This window comes from Somniosus microcephalus, chromosome 7 (genome assembly GCF_052327205.1).
Source record: "Somniosus microcephalus isolate GS21.2 chromosome 7, FLI_Smic_1.0, whole genome shotgun sequence".
Lineage (NCBI taxonomy): Eukaryota > Metazoa > Chordata > Chondrichthyes > Squaliformes > Somniosidae > Somniosus > Somniosus microcephalus.
In genome coordinates this window covers 129,646,358-129,666,670 of record NC_140993.1, presented here as the reverse complement: position 1 = coordinate 129,666,670, position 20,313 = coordinate 129,646,358, and the positions used below count along the sequence as shown (strand labels likewise).

General features: G+C 47.6%; 1 protein-coding gene across 4 annotated transcripts in view; it reads left to right on the top strand.

Moving 5' to 3' along the window:
• The window catches only part of LOC147114884 (acyl-protein thioesterase 1-like), a 65,229-nt gene that overhangs the window by 14,233 nt on the left and 30,683 nt on the right, over positions 1-20,313 (top strand). For 3 of the 4 annotated variants that reach the window (XM_085992944.1, XM_085992943.1, XM_085992945.1), the window contains exons 3-4: positions 2,567-2,632; positions 16,831-16,878. In XM_085992944.1, coding sequence (XP_085849070.1) covers positions 2,567-2,632; positions 16,831-16,878 — 114 coding nt within the window. The remainder of the gene's footprint in view (positions 1-2,566; positions 2,633-16,830; positions 16,879-20,313) is intronic. The other variant, XM_085992946.1, reaches the window with a different exon arrangement.

Below are 20,313 nucleotides of genomic sequence, written 5' to 3'. Positions count from 1 at the left end.
ATATTTATCTGGGGCGTTAATGGCGGCGTTAGCCTGTTGCACTGCGCCACCACCGATGACGTCATCGGTGTGCGCAGCGCCCCGCTACCGCCCCGATCGCGATATTTTTGGCAGCGACCGCCTCTGTAGCGCCGCTTGCTAATCGTGCCCGGTTCACGGGGCCTACCTGTGGCGGCAGTGGCGCAAATTAAGGTGGAGGTGCGGGGCGGCCGTTTTTTTTGGTGGCCGCCTGCCAGCACCTCCGTCCCCGGCCTCCTGTTCTCCCCCCACCCCCCCCCCCCGCGGCATTGCCGGCTGTTTTCCGAGAGCCCGGCACTTCTCCTCGGTGCCGGGCTCTTTTGCTGGCACTCGCGATCGCTCATCGCGCTGGTGCAGGCCCCTCCCCTTTAAGAATGGGAGGAAGGCCTGCAGTACCGCAGCGCGCTGTGCCGCAGCGTGTGGCGCTGCGACACGTTGCGCTGCGATATTCCGTTTCAGCGCCCTAAGAGGGACGCGGAGCGCCTCGAGCCTCGCCCCGTGTCCCTCTTGGGGTGCTCAAGCTGAATTTCCGGCGATCGCTGCTGCTCCGATCGCAGCGCAAAATCTGGTGCCCAGGCGAGCTGGGCGCCCTGTTTGCGGCTCCACCCAATTTCTCCCCCCTTTACTCTTATACTGATGTCAGGCTAACTGGCCTCTAGTTCCCAGCTTTCTCCCTCATTTCTTGAATAGCAGGATTATGTTTGCTGCCTTCCAATCTGTGGACCATTCTAAGATCAAAACCACTCTTTCTGTAGCCACCTCTTTTGAAACCCTAGATGTAGCTCATCAGGTCCAGGGGATTTCTTCTTAGGCAGTCCCTCTGAACCGAGGATGACTTGCTTCCACATTAAAAATGAGTTTGCATGTGACTGATGAGCCCAATGCGGGACCTACAGTCTCTGTCACAGGTGGGGCAGACGGTGGTTGAAGGGGCGGGTGGGTGGGGTGCTTGGGTTGACTTGCGCTGCCTGCGCTTGGCTTCCACTTGCTCCCGGCGAAGAGACTCGAGGTGTTCGGCGCCTTCCTGGATGCTTCTTCTCCACTTTGTGAAGGCAGGAAGGCGCCAGGGGATTTGTCTGCTTTTAGTCCCATTAATTTCTCCAGTGCTATTCCTTTATTAATACTAATTTCTTTATGTTGCTCATTCTCGCTAGACCCTTGATTCCCCACTATTTCCGCAATTTTTTTTGTGTCTTCTTCCGTGAAGATAGATACAAAGTATTTGTTTAATGTCTCTGCAATTTCTTTATTCACTATAGCTGGGGAGCCCCGCGTTGCGAGGGCAATTTTGGGGCGCTTGGTCTCCCTGCCCATGTGTGTCCCCCCTCTCCCTGTCATGTCCTCTCCCTGTCCCCTCCCCTCCCCTCCCCTCCCTCCCCTCCCCTCCTCTCCTCTCCCCTCCCTCTCCCTCCCTCCCCTCCCTGTCTCCCTCCCTCCCTTTGCCCACCCCCACCCCTCCCCTCCCCCTCTGTCCCTCTCTCCGGCCCCTCCCCCTGCCTAGCGCCGGAGGTCCGGAGCTGAGGTCCCCCGCGTATCGCGCGGCTGATGGACGGCCGCTGTGGGCGGGCGGGCGGCGCATGCGCGGTCAGCGCGAGCCCACCGCGATTTCCCGAGGCTCGCCCCCCCCCCGCGATTTCCCGAGGCCCCCCCCCCCCGCGATTTCCGAGGTCCCCCCCCCCACGATTTCCCGAGGCTCCCCCCCCCCCCCACCCCGCGATTTCCCGAGGCTCTCCCCACCCCCCCCCCCCCCGATTTCCCGAGGCTCCCCCCCCTCCTATTAAATTGTTATTTAATTCCCTAACACATCATTAAAATATTTACCTTGGTTCCCTAACACACAGAAAGTGTGGGGGAAAAAATTGTGAAAAATCAGTGACAATATCTGTAGATACATTAAGAAATATAGATGGACTATTTACATAGCTGCACATACACTGCATCCTCATTTATTGTTTAATTATTGGTGATGATGTAATGTACATTGTGACGGCTGTCTTCAAGCATTCAGCCATGCTCCTGTTCGGCTGTGCACCATGCAATCTCCCCACCCCTGCAAAATATAGCACCACTGCACACAACATAAACCTAATCTGTTACTGAAATGTCTTAACTTTTTAATCTATTGCACAATAAACAACATTGCAAAAAATATAATCTAATATATCTTTTATTTTATAACGGCATGTATTTTCTATCAGTCAAACATCTCCAGCGTACTTCGAGTGACAGCAGTAGGGTCTTGGCATTTCTCAATTAGGAAAGAAAGTTGGTTTTCGCTTCTGATCACTGTCCTGTGTCCCATGCTGGAAGTGCATATGTGTGGAGCACAGATGCTGGAAGTGCATATGTGTGGAGCACAGCACCAGATCCAGCAAATGTCTTATGCATTCATATAGTCTGCAGTTACTTGCTGCTTAGCAAATATATGCATACAATGGCATCTTGGGTGAGCTACTGAGAGTGGCCGGCATCCATCTTACTGGGAATGTTTCAGATTTTTATGTACAACATTTGTAGTTGCTGTCTTTAAATGTTTTATATTTTGTAGACATGGCTGGGCAGAGGGATTGTCAACTATCAGGACACCACATGTGAAATACATATGTCCACATGCGTAAGTACTTGAAAGGAAAATTTTATATGGGCCGTTTCTGACTTGTTTGCCTGCCCGTACCAAAATAAAGCTAAATATTTGCTACAATTCAGCATAACAGATATATTATTAAAAATACATATTATTAAAAATACTTGTCAATGGCATGTGCTTCCTGTACAAGTGAATCTTATCTCCTGTGTCACACTTTTGTAATTAAAAACATGACAATTGAATTTTGAAAGCAAACAAAAGCCTCCAGCTGTAACAAGATTATCAACTGTGTTTTGTAGATGGTTAGAAAATGTAAATGTTCTAATTACTGACAGAGAGTCAGACGGACACTAATGTGTGAGGTGGTTGAGGGGGGGGGGGGGAGAGGGTGGAATCGGAGAGACAGGATCTCAAAGGTAGTAATCTCCGGATTACTCCCGGTGCCACGTGCTAGTGAGTACAGGAATAGGAGGATAGAACAGATGAATCCAGAAATGTATGTCGGACAAGTAGTCTGACAATTTAGACACCTGTAAGAAGTCACACAACACCAGGTTTTAGTCCAACAGCTTTATTTTGAAATCTCAAGCTTTCGGACCGTGGAGGGGTCGAGAGAAGAGGTAGTGAGGCAGAGCTGGGTGTCGTCAGCGTACAAGTGGAAACTGACGCTGTGTTTTCGGATGATGTCGCCAAGGGGCAACATGTAGATGAGAAATAGGAGGGGGCCAAGGATAGATCTTGTGGGACCCCAGAGGTAATGATGCGAGAGCGGGAAGAGAAGCCGTTGCAGGTGATTCTCTGGTTACGATTAGATAGATAAGAATGGAACCAGGCGGGTGCAGTCCCACCCAGCTGGACGATGGTGGAGAGGCGTTGGAGAAGGATGGAGTGGTCAACCGTGTCAAAGGCTGCAGACAAGTCAAGAAGGACGAGGAGGGAGAATATGAGGTATTTAACTGGGAGGATCACCTGACCATTATGGCTACTATATATCACCAAATGTCCAAAGTAACAATGCAACATAAGAAATAAGACAGGAGTAGGCCATATGGCTGTTCGAGCCTGCTCCGCCTTTCAATAAGATCATGGCAGATCGTCGACCTCAACTCCAATTTCCGGCCCGATCGCCATATCCCTTGATTCCCCTAGAGTCCAAAAATCTATGTATCTCAGCCTTGAATATACTCAAAGACTCAGCATTCACAGCCCTCTGGGTCAGAGAATTCCAAAGATTCACAACCCTCTGAGTGAAGAAATTCCTCCTCATCTCTGTCTTAAATGGCTTACCACTTACCCTGAGACTATGGCCCCTAGTTCGAGACACTCCATAGAATCATAGAAAGTTACAGCACGGAAGGAGGCCATTTCGGCCCATTGTGTCTGTGCCGGCCAACAAAGAGCTATCCAGCCTAATCCCACTTCCCAGCTCTTGGTCTGTAGCCCTGCAGGTTAGAGCATCCCAAGTGCACATCCAAGTACTTTTTAAATATAGTTAGGGTTCCTACCTCTACCACCCTTTCAGGCAGTGCGTTCCAGACCCCCACCACCCTCTGGGTGAAGAAATTTCGCCTCAAATCCCCTCTAAACCTTCCACCGATTACTTTAAATCTATGCCCCCTGGTTTTTGACCCCTCGGCTCAGGGAAATAGGTCCTTTCTATGCACTTTATCTATGCCCCTCATAATTTTATACACCTCAACAAGGTCTCCCCTCAGCCTACTCTGTTCCAAGGAAAACAGACCCAGCCAATCCAGTCTTTCCTCATAGCTAAGATTCTCTACTCCTGGCAACATCCTTGTAAATCTCCTCTGTACCCTCTCTAGTGCAATCGTATCTTTCCTGTAATGTGGTGATGTGGTGACCTACTCTAGCTGAGGCCTAACTAGTGTTTTATACAGTTGAAACATAACACCCCCCCCCCCCCCCCCCGCTCTTGTATTCTATTCCATGGCTAATAAAGGCAAGCATTCCGTATGCCTTCTTAACCACCTTATCTACCTGGCCTGCTACCTTTAGGGATCTGTGGACATGCACTCCAAGGTCCCTTTGTTCCTCTACACTACTCGGTGTCCTACCATTTAATGTGTCTTCCCTTTCCTTGTTAGCCCTCCCCAAATGCATTACCTCACACTTCTCCGGATTGAATTCCATTTGCCACTGCTCTGCCCACCTGACCAATTTATTGATATCTTCCTGCAGTCTACAGCTTCTTTCTTCGATATCAACCACACAGCCGATTTTAGTGTCATCTGCAAACTTCTTAATCATACCCCATATATTCAAGTCTAGATCATTGATATATACCACAAAAAGCAAGGGACCTAGTACTGAGCGCTGCGGAACCCCACTGGAAACCGCCTTCCAGTCACAAAAACACCCATCAACCATTACCCTCTGCTTCCTGTCTCCGAGCCAGTTTTGAATCCAACTTGACACTTTGCCCTGGATCCCATGGGCTTTTAACTTCGTGACCAGTCTGCCATGTGGAACCTTCTCAAAAGCCTTGCTAAAGTCCATATACACTACATCAATTGCACTACCCTCATCTACCCTCCTTGTTACCGCCTCAAAAAATTCAATCAAGTTTGTTAAGACACGACCTTCCCTTAAATCCGTGCTGACTATCCTTGATTAATCCGTGTCTTTCTAAATGAAGATTTATCCTGTCCTTCAGAATTCTTTCCAATAATTTTCCCACCACCGAGGTTAGGCTGACTGGCCTGTAATTACTCAGTCTATCCTTTTCTCCCTTTTTAAACGAGGGTACCACATTAGCAGTCCTCCGGCACCACACCTGAAGCCAGAGAGGATTGAAACATGATGGTCAGGGCCTCTGCTATTTCCTCTTTTATTCGCTTAACAGCCTGGGATACATTTCATCCGGGCCTGGGGATTTATCCACTTTTAAAGCTGCTAAACCCCTTAATACTTCCTCTCTCACTGATTATTTCATCTAATATTTCACATTCCCCCCCCCCCCCGATAGCAATGTCTGCTTTGCCCCGCTCCTTTGTGAAAATAGACGCAAAGTATTCATTAAGAACCCTACCGATGTCTCCCGCTTCCACACACACATTACCCTCATGATCTCTAAAAGGCCCTACCCTTTCTTTAGTTATCTTCTTATACTCTTAATATATTTATAAAACATCTTTGGGTTTTCCTTGATTTTACTTGCCAAGAATTTTTCATGCTCTCTTTGCTTTCCTAATATCCTTTTTAATTGCACCCCTGCACTTTCTGTACTCCTCTAAAGATTCTAGAGTATTTAGCCCTCGGTATCTGTCATACGCCTCCCTTTTTTTCTTTATCCTACCCTGTATGTCTCTAGACATCCAGAGGGTTCTAGATTTGTTAGTCCCACCTTTTTCTTTAAGGGCACATGTTTGGTCTGAACCCTCCGGATCTCCTCCTTGAATGCCTCCCACTGCTTTCCCTTCAAGTAGCTGTTTTCCAGTCCACTATGGCTAAATTCCCTCTGAGCTTAGCAAAATTTGCTTTTCCCCAATTTAGAATTTTTATTCCTGGTCTATCCTTGTCCATTTCCATAACTACCTTGAATCTAACAGAATTATGGTCACTAGCACCAAAGTGCTCCCCTACTGATACGCCTTCTACCTGCCCAGCTTCATTCCCTAAAACTAAGTCCAGAACCGCCCCCTCCCTTGTTGGGCTTGCTACTGATGCGCTATCAATTACTCATAAAAGACGGGAGAGTTAGGAGAGTAACTAAAAGGCTTTTATTAGCAAAGAACAGAGCATGCCTCTCGTGGTTGACTGGGTTCCAAGAAGGCAGGGGGCTGCAGAGCGGTCACCTTTTATACCTGGGCCTGTGGGTGGAGCCAGGGGCGGAGCCAGCTGAGGCATGCATAGGTACAACAGTGTGCAACAACAACGGTGAACAACAATAACAGTGGTTTACCACATTCACCCCTTGTTTAAAATTGAGTCCGGCGGGGTGAAGTGTACTAAAGGTTCATGTAAGTAAGTCTATCAGGTGGCCTTGTATGCCGTCCTGATCGTCGTGGTGGCGGCGGTGATGGTGCAGCATCCAACGTTGAATCAGGCGTCTCATTGAGTGGTTGGGTGGTCAATGACGGGTCCTGGGGCTGCGGCATGCCGTCTAGCGGGGTTGGGTAGTGGTGGATGGCAATGGTAGTGTTTCAGGGGCACCCGAAGGTGCGAGATCTCGTGTGGAGGCTGTGTCCTCCCGCCCGTCCGGGTACGCTACGTAAGCGTACTGGGGGTAGGCGTGGGTAGTGGTGGGTGGCGAAGGAGGTGTTTCGGGAGCACCCGAAGGTGCGAGGTCTCGTATGGAGACTGTGTCCTCCCGCCCGTCCGGGTGCACCACGTAAGCATACTGAGGGTTGGCATGGAGGAGGCTCACCCTCTCGACCAGGGGGTCCGTCTTATGGGACCTCACGTGCTTCTGCAGTAGGACGGGTCCTGGAGAAGTCAGCCATGTCGGTAACGAGATCCCCGATGTGGACTTCCTGGGGAAGGAGAACATTCTCTCATGAGGGGTGGCATTGGTGGCTGTACAGAGCAGTGACCGAATGGAATGGAGCGCCGCAGGGAGGACCTCCTGCCAGCGAGAGGTCGGAAGGCCCTTAGATTTCAAGTTTAAAAGGACTGCCTTCCAGACCGTCGCATTCTCCCTTTCCACCTGGCCATTCCCCCGGGGGTTGTAGCTGGTGGTCCTGCTTGTAGCAATACCTCTCGCGAGCAGGTACTGACGAAGTTCGTCGCTCATAAAGGATGAGCCCCTGTCGCTATGAATATAGCTAGGGAAACCGAACAAGGCGAAGAGGTCATTCAGACATTTAATGACCGTGGTACTGGTCATGTCTGAGCAAGGGATGGCAAACGGGAAATGGAAGTACTCGTCAATTATGTTGAGGAAGTACACATTGCGGTCAGAGGAGGGGAGGGGCCCTTTAAAATCGACGCTCAGCCGTTCAAAGGGGCGCGTGGCTTTGATCAGGCTTGCTCTGTCTGGCCTATAAAAATGCGGTTTGCACTCGGCACAGATTTGGCAGTTCCTGGTCATGGTCCTGACCTCCTCGATGGAGTAGGGCAGGTTACGGAATTTGATGAAGTGAAAAAACCTGGTGACCCCCGGGTGGCAGAGGCCATTGTGGAGGGTCTTCAGTCTATCAACCTGCGCGTTGGCGCATGTACCACGTGATAGGGCATCTGGGGGCTCATTGAGTTTCCCGGGCCGGTACAAGATATCGTAATTGTAGGTGGAGAGTTCGATTCGCCACCTCAAGATCTTGTCATTCTTGATTTTGCCCCTCTGCTTATTATTAAACATAAAAGCTACTGAACGCTGGTCAGTGAGCAGGGTAAATCGTTTTCCGGCCAGGTAATGCCTCCAATGTCGCACAGCTTCCACAATGGCCTGGGCCTCCTTTTCGACAGAGGAGTGTCGAATCTCGGGGCCCTGGAGGGTCCTTGAGAAAAAGGCCACGGGTCTCCCCGCCTGGTTAAGGGTTGCAGCTAGGGCAAAGTCGGATGCGTCGCTCTCCACTTGGAAAGTGATGGACTCATCCACTGCGTGCATCGTGGCCCTCGCAATATCTCTTTTTATGAGTGAAGGCTGCACAGGCCTCTGCTGTCAGGGGGAAGGAGGTGGACTTGATGAGGGGTCTGGCTTTGTCCGCATAGTTGGGCACCCACTGAGCATAGTACGAGAAAAACCCTAGGCATCTCTTCAGTGCTTTTTGGCAGTGGGGGAGGGGGAGCTCCATAAGGGGGCGCATCCTGTTGGGGTCGGGGCCGATGACTCCGTTCTCCACTACACAGCCAAGAATGGCAAGGCGCGTGGTACGAAACGTACATTTGTCCTTGTTGTATGTTAGGTTCAGCCGCTGGGCCGTACGGAGGAATTTCTCTAGATTAACATCATGGTCCTGCTGGTCGTGGCCGCAGATGGTGACGTTGTCTAGATAGGGGAAAGTGGCCTGGAGCGCGTTCTGGTCAACCATCCGGTCCATCTCCCGTTGGAAGACTGAAACCCCGTTGGTGATGCCGAAGGGAACTCTGGGGAAGTGGTAGAGACGACCGTCAGCTTCAAAAGCTGTGTACTGGCGGTCCTCAGCCCTGATGGGGAGCTGGTGGTATGCCAACTTCAGACCAATCGTCGAGAACACCCGGTATTGTGCTATCTGATTGACCATGTCAGATATGCGGGGGAGTGGGTATGCATCTAGCTGGGTGTAGCGATTGATCGTCTGGCTGTAGTCAATAACTAGGCGCTGTTTTTCGCCAGTCTTCACTACCACCACTTGTGCTCGCCACGGGCTGGTGCTACTTTCAATAATCCCTTCCTTCAGGAGTCTCGCTACCTCGGATTTAATGAAGCTCCTATCCCCGGCACTGTAACGCCCGCTTTTGGTAGCGATGGGCTTACAGTCGCGGGTGAGGTTAGCGAACAAGGAGGGGGGTGGACTTTAAGGGTGGAGAGGCTGCAAATGGTGCGCGGTGGGCGATTTAAAAGCTGCTGGCTGCAGACTGTGAGTGGGGGGAGGGGTCCGTCATACGCTAATGTGACACTCTTAAGGTGGCACTGAAAATCCAACCCCAGTAGAACGGCAGCGCAGAGATGGGGCAGGACCAGAAGTTTAAAATGTTTGTATTCTGTGCCCCTTACTGAAAGGGTCACTACACAGTAGCCACCGACGTCCGCTGACTGGGCTTTGGAAGCCAAAGAGATCCGATGGCGCGTCGGCAGGACCGGGAGAGAGTAACTGCGCACCGTGTCGGGGTGGATAAAGCTCTCCGTGCTCCCGCTGTCAAAAAGGCAGGTAGTGGCGCGGCCGTTTACCGTAATGTCCATCATGGACCTGGACAGTTGATGAGGGAGAGATTGGTCCAGCGTCACGGAGGCCAGCGTATGGTCGAGCGAGTCGATGTGGTCGTCAGATGAGGCGGTGGTTGAGTCCGGGTCCCCCGTGGTTGAAGTTGGAGACGTCCAAGATGGCGGACAAAATGGCGGCGCCCATGATCCCGATCCCCACACGGCTGGGGGAGCCCACGATGGCGGACAAGATGGCTGCCCCCATGGTTCGCACGCGGCGTTGCTGCGTTAGCGGTTTTACCTTTGCAGGCGCTGACATAGTGTCCTTTCTTCCCGCAGCCGGAGCAGGTAGCGTTTCTCGCCGGGCAGCGTGCTCTAGGGTGTTTTGCCTGGCCACAAAAATAACATTTCTGTGCCTTGGACATCGCAGCAGCAGTTGAAGGTGGCGGTCCCATGACCCAAGGTTGTGGCGTCCACGTTGCGGAGCGGTTAGGGGAGAAGGCGTCCATATTTCTGTGGGCCGCGTCGAGCGAGAGCGCGAGGGACACTGCCTTTCTCAGGTCCATTTCTCCCTTTTCCAACAGTCTCTGCTGGGAGTAGTCGGACCTTAGACCCGCGACGAAAGCATCTCGGATCAGTCCCTCCGTGTGTGCTGCGGCTGATACTTCTTTGCAATCGCAGCCTCGGCCGAGTATCCGTAGTGCCCGTAGGAAGGCCTCCACTGATTCCCCGGGCTGCTGTCTGCGGGATCTTAAGAGGTGCCTGGCATAGACCGTATTTACCGGGCGTGCGTATTGCCCTTTTAGCAGATCGATAGCCGCCGCGTAGGTCGTCGCGTCCTGGATTATTGTATAAACTTGGTGGCTCACCTTTGAGGCCAGGATTTCTAGCTTGTTTTCGTCCAGGGTCACAGTTGAGGCTTGCAGGTAAGCCTCGAAGCAACGCAGCCAATGTGCGAATTTGGTAGCCGAACCCGCTTCTTGGGGGTCTAGGTCCAGGCATGTTGGTCTGAGGGCTCGCAGCAGCTCCTGCTGCTCAGTGTTTGGTGCAGCAGCCTGCTGCTCAGCGTTTGTTGCCAACATTTTGTTTTTGCTAATAAAATTGATGCGCTATCAATTACTCATAAAAGACGGGAGAGTTAGGAGAGTAACTAAAAGGCTTTTATTAGCAAAGAACAGAGCATGCCTCTCGTGGTTGACTGGGTTCCAAGAAGGCAGGGGGCTGCAGAGCGGTCACCTTTATACCTGGGCCTGTGGGTGGAGCCAGGGGTGGAGCCAGCAGAGACATGCTGAGGCATGCATAGGTACAACAGTGTGCAACAACAACAACAACGGTGAACAACAATAACAGTGGTTTACCACAGCTACATACTAGCTAAAAAAAGTTCTCCTGGATGCATTTTAGGAATTCTGCACCCTCTATACCCTTTATACTAATTTTATCCCAGTTAATATTGGGGTAGTTGAAATCCCCTACTATTACTGCCCTGTAGTTTTTGCACTTCTCAGAAATTTGTCTACATATTTGTTCTTCTATCTCCCTCTCACTGTTTGGGGGTCTAGTACACTCCCAGCAGTGTGATCGCTCCTTTTTGGTTTTTCAGTTTGACCCATATGGCCTCGTTTGATGACCCCTCCAACATATCATCCCTCCTCACAGCTGTAATAGTTTCTTTAATCAATACCGCGACCCCCCTCCCTCTCTACCTCTATCTCTATCCCATCTGAAAATCCTGTAACTAGGAATGTTGAGCTGCCATAACTGCCCCTCTTTCAGCCACATCTCTGTAATAGCTATAATATCATATCTACCTGTGCCCTCAGCTCATCTGCCTTGTTCGCTATACTCCTTGCATTGAAGTATATACCATTTAGTACAGGCAAACCTCCTTGTTGACTACTATCTAGCCCTTGATTCCTCTGTCCTTCCAATTTACTTTCTATGTTTTTGTTTTCCAATTCCAGTTTTTCTTCCCTCCCTATTGGCTCTATATTTAGGTTCCCACCCCCCTGTCAAGCTGGTTTAAACCCTCCTCAACAGCACTAGCAAACCCTCCTGCGAGGATATTGGTCCCGTTCCTGCTGAGGTGCAACCCGTCTGGCTTGTAGAGGTCCCACCTCCCCCAGAAATGGTTCCAATTCCTCAGGAATCTAAAACCCTCCCTCCTACACCATCTCTCCAGCCACGCATTCATCTGCTCTATCTTCAGAGTATCGGCCCATTCTACACAATCTCTCATCATAGGACAGCCCTCTCATCCCAGGAATCAATCAAGTGAACCTTTGTTGCACCGCCTCCAAGGCAAGTATATCCTTCCTTAGATAAGGAGACCAAAACTGTGCACAGTACTCCAGGTGTGGTCTCACCAAGGCCCTGTGCAATTGTAGCAAGACTTCCTTACTCTTATACTCCAACCCCCTTGCAATAAAGGCCAACATGCCATTTGCCTTCCTTATTGCTTGCTGTACCTGCATGCTAGCTTTCTGTGTTTCTTGCATGAGGACACCCAAATCTCTCTGAACACCAACATTTGACAGTTTCTCACCATTTAAAAAATATTCTGTTTTTCTATTCTTCCTACCAAAGTGAATAACCTCATTTCCCTGCACATCTGCCACCTTACTGCCCACTCATTTAGTCTATCTATATCCCTTTGCAGACTCTTTGTGTTCTCCTCACAGCTTACTGTCCCACCTAGCTTTGTATCATCAGCAAACTTGGATATATTACGCTCAGTCCCTTCATCTAGGTCATTAATATAGATTGTAAATAGCTGAGGCCCCAACACTGATCCTTGTGGCACCCCACAAGTTACAGCCTGCCAACCTGAAAGTTTACCTTTGTCACAGTCACAAAGTATGTCATTTGTGACTTTGATGAGAGCTGTTTCAGCACTGTGGCAAAGGCGGATACCTGATTGGAGAAATTCAAATATGGAATTGCGGGAAAGATGGGTATGGATTTGGGAGGCGACAACACGTTCAAGGACTTTGGAGAGGAAAAGGAGGTTGGAGATGGGGCGGTAGTTTGCAAGGACAGAGGGCTCAAGGTTTGGTTTTTTGAGGAGAGGTGTGATGACGGCAGATTTGAGGGAGAGGGGGACAGTACCTGAGGAGAGAGAACTGTTAACAATATCGGCTAACATGGGAGCCAGGAAAGTATCGGCTAACATGGGAGCCAGGAAAGTAAGTTAGGTGGTTAGCAATTTGGTGGGAATAGATTCGAGGGAGCAGGGGGTGGGTCTCATAGACAAGATGAGCGCAGAGAGGTCATGAGGGGAGACCGGAAAGAAACTGGAGAAAGATGTGAGTTCAGGGCTAGGACAGGGAGGATCCTTAGAGGAAGTTTGGCCCAGTGGGCTAGGGGAATGAAGGGAAGTGGCAGAGGCAGCTGAATGGATGGTCTCAATCTTAGAGACAAAGAAGTCCATGAGCTCCTTACACTTGTTATCAGAGATGAGGGGAGAGGAGTTTAAGAAGACGGTTAGCAGCAGAGAATAGGAGCTGGGGTTTATCTTTGCATTCCAGAACAATTCTGGAATCGTGAGCAATTTTGGCAGACGAGAGCAGGCCCGATAGTGCTTTATGTGGTCCAGCCAGATCTGGCGGTGAATGGCTAAACCAGTTGTCCGCCATATCCGTTTGAGTGCGTCCCTTGGACTTAAGGGAGTGAAGATGAGAGCTGTACCAGGGGTAACGGCCAGGGTGAGAGAGGAACGAGGCATTGCTGGCTCTGGTGCTGGGGATGAGGTGGACCAGGTTGACCCAATGTCTGTAGGAGAACACTTCGGTACGAGTGATCATCGTATCATAAGATTTAGATTAGCAATGGAGATGAGCAAGGAACAATCTAGAGTGGAACTTCTAAATTGGAATAGGGCTAACTTCAAAAGGATCTAGCCAGGGTGAAATGGAACCAAAGAATGACAGGGAAAACTGTAACTGAACAATGAGTGACCTGTAAGGAGGAGATGTTCCAAGTACAGGCTAGGTACATTTCAACAAGAGGGAAGGTTAAGGGAACCAAAGCAAGGGCTCCTTGGATGATGTGGGAGATAGAGAAGATGTTCACACAAAAAAAGAGGGTGTATGATGAATGTCAGGTGAATTCTTCAAGGGAGAACCAGACCAAATACAATAAGTTGAGAGGGGAAGTGAAGATGAAAATAAGATTGGCAAAGATAGAATATGAGAGTAGAATGGCGGTTAACATAAAAGGGAACCCAAAAATCTTCTACTGGCATGTAAACAGTTAGTAAGAGGCCGGGTGGAGCCTATTGGGGAATAAGGTGGTGATATATGCTTAGAGGCGCAGGGCAAGGCTAGAATACTCAATGAGTACTTTGTATCGGTGCTTACTAAGGAGGTAGATACTGACAAAATATCGGTAGAAGTGGAAAAGGTAGAAGCAATGGAAGAGGTGAAAATTGATGGACAGGATGTACTAGAAAGGCTGGGTATGCTTAGAGTGGATAAGTCGCCTGGTCCAGATGGCTTGCATCCCAGGTTGCTAAGGGAATTGGTGGAGGAGGTGGCGGAAGGGCTTGCCATAATTTTCCAATCTTCCCTAGACGCGGGGGAGGTGCCTGAGGATTGGAAAGTGGCAAATGTGACACCATTGTTCAAAGGGTGCAAGGACAATCCTAGTAACTACAGGCCGGTCAATTTAACATCAGTGGTGGGTAAAGTTTTAGAAACAATAATCAAGGAAAAAAATAACGGGCACTTGGAAAGGTTTAAGCTAATTAAGGAGAGCCAACATGGATTTGTGAAAGGCAGATCGTGTTTGACTAATTGCATTTTTTGATGAAGTAACAGGGAGGATTGATGAAGGGAATGCAGTGGATGTTGTCTACATGGATTTTTGGAAGGCTTTTGACAAAGTACCACATAGAAGGCTGGCTAACAAAATTGAGGCTCATGGAATAGGTAGGTTAGTGGCAGCTTGGATAAGGAATTGGCTTAAGGACAGAAATCAGCGAGTTGTGGTAAATGGCTGTTTTTCAGACTGGAGGATGGTAGTCAGTGGTGTGCCCCAAGGGTCAGTGCTGGGGCACTTTTTTATGATACAGGAAACTTTGTGCTATCCGGCACCCACGGGACCGAGCTGCTGCCGTTGCCTGAAAACTGCCGTACTCTCCAGAGTTAATGTTGAGAGATACGGAGATTCTTATCTCCGTATTTGACAACAAACACTTGCTTAGCAACAGCTTCTAAACACTCGGGTGTGGCCCTAAAGCTCTGTAGCTGAAGCTGTTGCTATAGCTACAGACCTTGCACAGCTTGACTGTTCAAACAAAGCAAAAAAAACAAACAAAGAATAAAAAACGGCTGCTGATTTTTGCCGGTGGCTCCAGATTGCCGGATAGCTCACCTCCGGATAGCACAAAGTTTCCTGTATATAGAAATGATTGGAATACAGAGTAGAATTTCTAAATTTGCTGATGACATCAAACATGGGCGTGTGGCAAACAGTGATTGATGTGCCTTCAATTACAGTAATGTTGATGCCAATCGACTGCAACAGGACATAGAAAGGCTAGCAGAATGGGCAGACGAGTGGCAGATGGAATTTAATACAGAGAAGTGTGAGGTGATGCATTTTGGCAGAAGGAACAGGGAGAGGCAATATATGCTTAATGGCACAGTTTTAAAGAGTGTGCAGGGACAGAGGGACCTGGGAGTTAATGTGCATAGGTCCCTGAAGGTGGTAGGACATATTGAGAGAGTGGTTAGCAAAGCATATGAGATCTTGGGCTTCATAAATAGAGGTATTGAGTACGAAAGTAGAGAAGTTATGCTGAACCTTTATAAAGCTGGTTAGGCCACAACTGGAGTATTTCCGTCTAATTCTGGTCACCACACTTTAGGAAGAATGTGAAGGCCCTTGAGAGGGTTCAGAGGAGATTTACCAGAATGGTTCTGGGGATGGGGGATCGTAGCTACAAGGACAGGTTGGAGAAGCTGGATTTGTTTTCATTAGAGCAAAGGCGGTTGAGGGGTGATTTGATAGAGGTGTACAAGATTATGATGAGTTTAGATAGGCTAGACGGGCAAGGCTGTTCCCACTAGTTGATGGTACAAGGACTAGGGGACACAGATTTAAGGTTTTGGGAAAGAGATACAGGGGGGACGTGAGGAAAAACTTTTTTACGCAGCGAGTGGTGATGACCTGGAACTTGCTGCTGACGGAAGTGTTGGAGGCGGAGACACTCAATGTTTTCAAGGGGAGACTGGATAAGCACTTGAGGGAAATAAACATGCAGGGCAATGGGGATAGAGCGGGGAAATGGGACTGACTGGATTGCTCTACAGAGAGCTGGCATGAACTCGATGGGCCGAATGGCCTCCTTCTGTGCTGTTATGACTCTGATTCGAGATACACTTTTGGGAAACATTCATAAAACGCTAAATTTAATGTTTACAGAGATCTCTTTAAAAAGTTACAAGCCAGAGCTGCCGGACCTTAAGAAACCCCTACCAACACCCAGTGCTGTCAGGCCCAAGTCTTCATTTCTCACTGCTTACTGACACCAGAAATCCACCATAATCCAAAAGTTACTTTAATTGAAGGTAAATCACAATAGTGATGTAAATAGTGGAGGTTCATTAAGATTTTCTGCTTCCTGTCTTGTTGCAGACCAGTTCATCCAACCCTCCATCTGTCTATTAGATTTACACTGACTCCATTTTCTTCCCCTGCTGCTCACTCACTCAGGCTGAACTGACAGTGGGCAGCCTTGGTACCCTGTTCAATCCCATGCCCAGTCCATCACCAAGACCACTTCTTCATTTGCAGCATCAACTACCTCCACCTTTTCCTCTAATTTTCAGGCTCAGTTCTCCCCATAAGCTTCTTCCAACTTCCAACTAATGTCCATCAGGACTTCCACCAAATCAGTCTCCTTAACCATGCATTTTCCCTTCATTGAAATCTTTGTAACTGAACAAAGTGGTCAGTCCATCATACTTATTACCAGTTTTATTAAATTATACATTCTGCATTACATACTACAACACTATTCACTGTAGGGGAGCTGTTCTGTTGATGATGTTTAAACAAACAATCACAATTACTTCAGATTTTGTGGGGGCTTGCTGCAGGAGTCACATTTAGATTTGGATTTGCATTGTAACTTGTTTAAAGGTCATTTTCATTGCTGCTATCAAAGAGGAAGTGAGACTTTTGGATTGTAACATACCAATTGAGAATTGGACTTTACTGAGGAATTTGAAGTGTGTTTAAAATGTATTGTGAAACTTTGTTATTACATATATTTTGCGATTGTTCCAGAAATGTTTGGTCAATGACTGAACTTCCATTTCTAATTTTTGTTTGCTTTAAGATAGACACTAGGATTAAATCCTACTAATTTCTAAACCGCACTATATGTTAATACACGTGGTCCATGTTTGTTTTTTAGGCCTATTGCTCCTGTCACAATGAACTTCAAAATGAGTATGTCATCTTGGTAAGTGTTTGATTAGGCTCACTGTTCCTTGTAACCACTATGGTGGTTAGTTGGTATGAAATGCCATGGGGACACAATAATCTTAAGGAGTGCATTAGTAATGTAAATAATGGAGGTTCCTTAAGATTTTTTTGGTTCCTGTAATGTTGCAAACCAGTTCATCCCTCCCTCCATTCATCCATCCCTTTGTCTGTCTGTCAAATAGTTTTGCCGCTTTGGTGTCCTGTTCAACCCTAAACAGAGTTTCAATCTCCAACTCCTCCAATTATGAAGCAACCCAAGCCAATCTACATCTGAATGACATCCAGGCTTAGGCTGTCAAGTGTTGGGTAACATTTGCACCATATAAATGTCATGCAATGACCACCTCCCCAAAAAAAAAAAAAAGACCCAACCACTTCTCCTGATTTTTCAGTGGCACCACAATCACTGAGTCTCCACCATTAACATTCTGGAGGTCACCATAGATCAAAACTTAACTGGATCAGCCAGCCATATCAATGCCATGGCAACAAGAGCAGAACAGAGAAACATTAGAACAAATGCTTTGGTACACACTTGAAAATGATTATAACAGGAAGTTCCTGAGGGATTTAGAGATACTGAGAAATAGGATTACCATCTCTGGATATCTGACCTTTTAACCTGTAATTTCACAATCATGGCCCAGATTTTGCAGTGGGTATGACTGCATACTCTAAGTGCGGCATCATAGCGCCTTTGAAATCCACCGCACGTTCGGGAACGCATGCGCTAAATCCTGCACTTGCAGTCTGTCTTGACAGGCCATCCGCTCCACCACCAAAAACCTAATTGCTGGCAGAGAGTTGTCCACCAACTGCCTAGCAATTACGTAAGGAAACCTTATTCCGGAGGTACGCTGCCGACCGCAATTTTTGGCCCATTGTCTTTTAAGATCTGCTTTCTCTTCTCCCAGTGGCTTAGTTAGACAAAGCCAGCATGTAGCTGCATCATACAGGCCAACGATTTGCAAGCTCAACTTGTTTTGCAAGCTGTACTAAGTTAACTATTCTCGTGTTCGGATGGCAATAGGGATACTGCAATTGCCCTTAGCGCTACTGGGCTAAGTAATGGCCACTTGAGTGAGGTACTGGTTAATGACTGTGAAATCATATTTCAGCAAGAGTCAATGCCTTTAGAAGAAGAGAGGGAGGAAATATTGGTCAAAAAGATTGTTTTCTTTTGAGAACGTTGAACATTGTTGATTCGACAGGAAATTTTCTCCCCTTTTGTCCAGTGGCGCTAACCTATGTTGGAGTGCAGTTCCATGGGTGCTATCCATCCCTTGCCACATGCCTGTTCTTCATGTGCAAGTCCAAATGGTGTGTATCAGCAGCCTATTCCACAGTGGGAGGCATCACGAGCATTACTTGAGCTCATCCAAAACTCTGCTGACCGTATCCTTACTTGCACCAAGTCCCATTCACCCATCACCTGTGCCCGCTGACCTACATTGGCTGCTGGTCCAGCAACGCCTCGATTTAATTTTAAAAAAAAAAATCTAATCCTTGTTTTCAAATCTCTCCATGCCCCGCTCCCCCAATCTCTCTAACCTCTTCTAGCCCTACAACCCGCCAAGGTTTCTGGCCTCTTGCTCATCCCCGATTTTAATCACTCCACCATTGGCCTTCAGCTGCTGAGGTCCTAAGCTCTGGAATTCCCTCCTTAAGCCTCGCTGCCTCTCTACCTCCTGCTCCTCCTTTAAGACGCTCTTTAAAACCTACTTCCTGTCTTAATATCTCCTTATATGGCTCGGTGTCAAATTTTGTTTGATAACGCTCCTCGTTATGGAGAGTCTTGGGACATTTTACTACATTAAAGTTGCTATATAAATCCAAGTTGTTATCCTTCACTAGACATGCACATGTGCAATTTTCAGCAGGTGTCAGTGGATAATGGTCAGCTGTAAGATGAAAAATTTAGCTGACTTTATTTTCCATATTCCCTAGTTCGGGGTGTTTTTAGATAATTGTGCCCAGTAGTATTGAATGTACTATTGCGAGAAGTAGCTTCCAGATTAAAAACATGAGCAGTAATAAACCTCTCTCTACTGCTAATAGGTGAACAAATCTATTCTGCATGATTGGAATATAAAAGCTGCATGATGGGGAACCATTACCGTAAACAGATGCGCTCAGCTCATACCGTAACACGTGTGTCTAAAGTGCAAGACTAATCTGCACTAGTTAAATATAACAATTTATACTCTGAACTAATAGGGAAATCATTTACAGGGCTATCAGGAAAGAGCAGGGGAATGGGTTTAATTTGATCGCTGTACCAAAGAGCCGGCACAGGTACGATGGGCCAAATGGCCGCCTGTGCTGTATCATTCTATGATTCTATGAACTACTTTTGAAATGTAATATAGGACATTTCTTTCTAGAAATATTTTTAGCTCATCATTTATGCTCACTATAAATAGTCAAAACTGCACATCCAGGTATTGTCAAGGCATTCACTAAATACCCGTTACTGACTACAATGTACGAGGCAGTGATCATCTTCACCTGAGATTTGTTCGTGACCCTGATATTGGAAAGCATAGCACCCCAAGGGATAGCAGCCACAGAATGATCATGTTCAACATAATGGAATCAGAAATATTTAAGATCAGGAGTCGGGCTAAATTTAAAGAAATTAGGTTCAATAGAAGACAAGTGGAACACCTTAAAAAGGAATACTTTCCTAAAACTAACGAGGCTAAACAAACTTAATGCTAAATGGATTAACAAATTAAAAAGTGGAAACTAACCTCTCCAAGTCCTGCAGGGAGAAAGGGTTCATTGGGCTGACATAAGAAAATGCAGAAGCATTTCAAAAGGGGCACCTAGAAAAAGAGCATAAGAGCAAAGTCTAAACACAAAAGGAAAAAAAAGTGTCAGCCGTGGCTCATTGGATAGCCTCTGAGTCAAAGTTGTGGGTTCAAATCCCACTCCAGAGACTTGAGCACAAAAATCTAGGCTGACATTCCAGTGCGGTGCTGAGGGAGTGCTGCACTGTCGGAGGTGCCGTCTTTTGAATGGGATATTAAACCGAGGCCCCGTCTGCGCTCTCAGGTGGATGTAAAAGATCCCATGACACTATTTCGAAGAAGAGCTGAGGAGTTATCCCCGGTGTCCTGGTCAATATTTATCCCTCAGTCATTATTACATTGCTGTTTGTGGGAGCTTGCTGTGTGCATTTGCCACATTTCCTACATTACAACAGTGACTACACTTCAAAAGTACTTCATTGGCTGTAAAGCGCTTTGGGATGTCCTGAGGTCGTGAAAGGCGCTATATAAATACAAGTCTTTCTTTAAACACAAAAGCAAAAAAGAAACAGTACTACAACAGTAAGAAGGCAGTTTAAAGAGGTGAAAAACCTAGAAGATGTAAAGGGCTTCAAACTGAGTATGAATACAAAATAGTA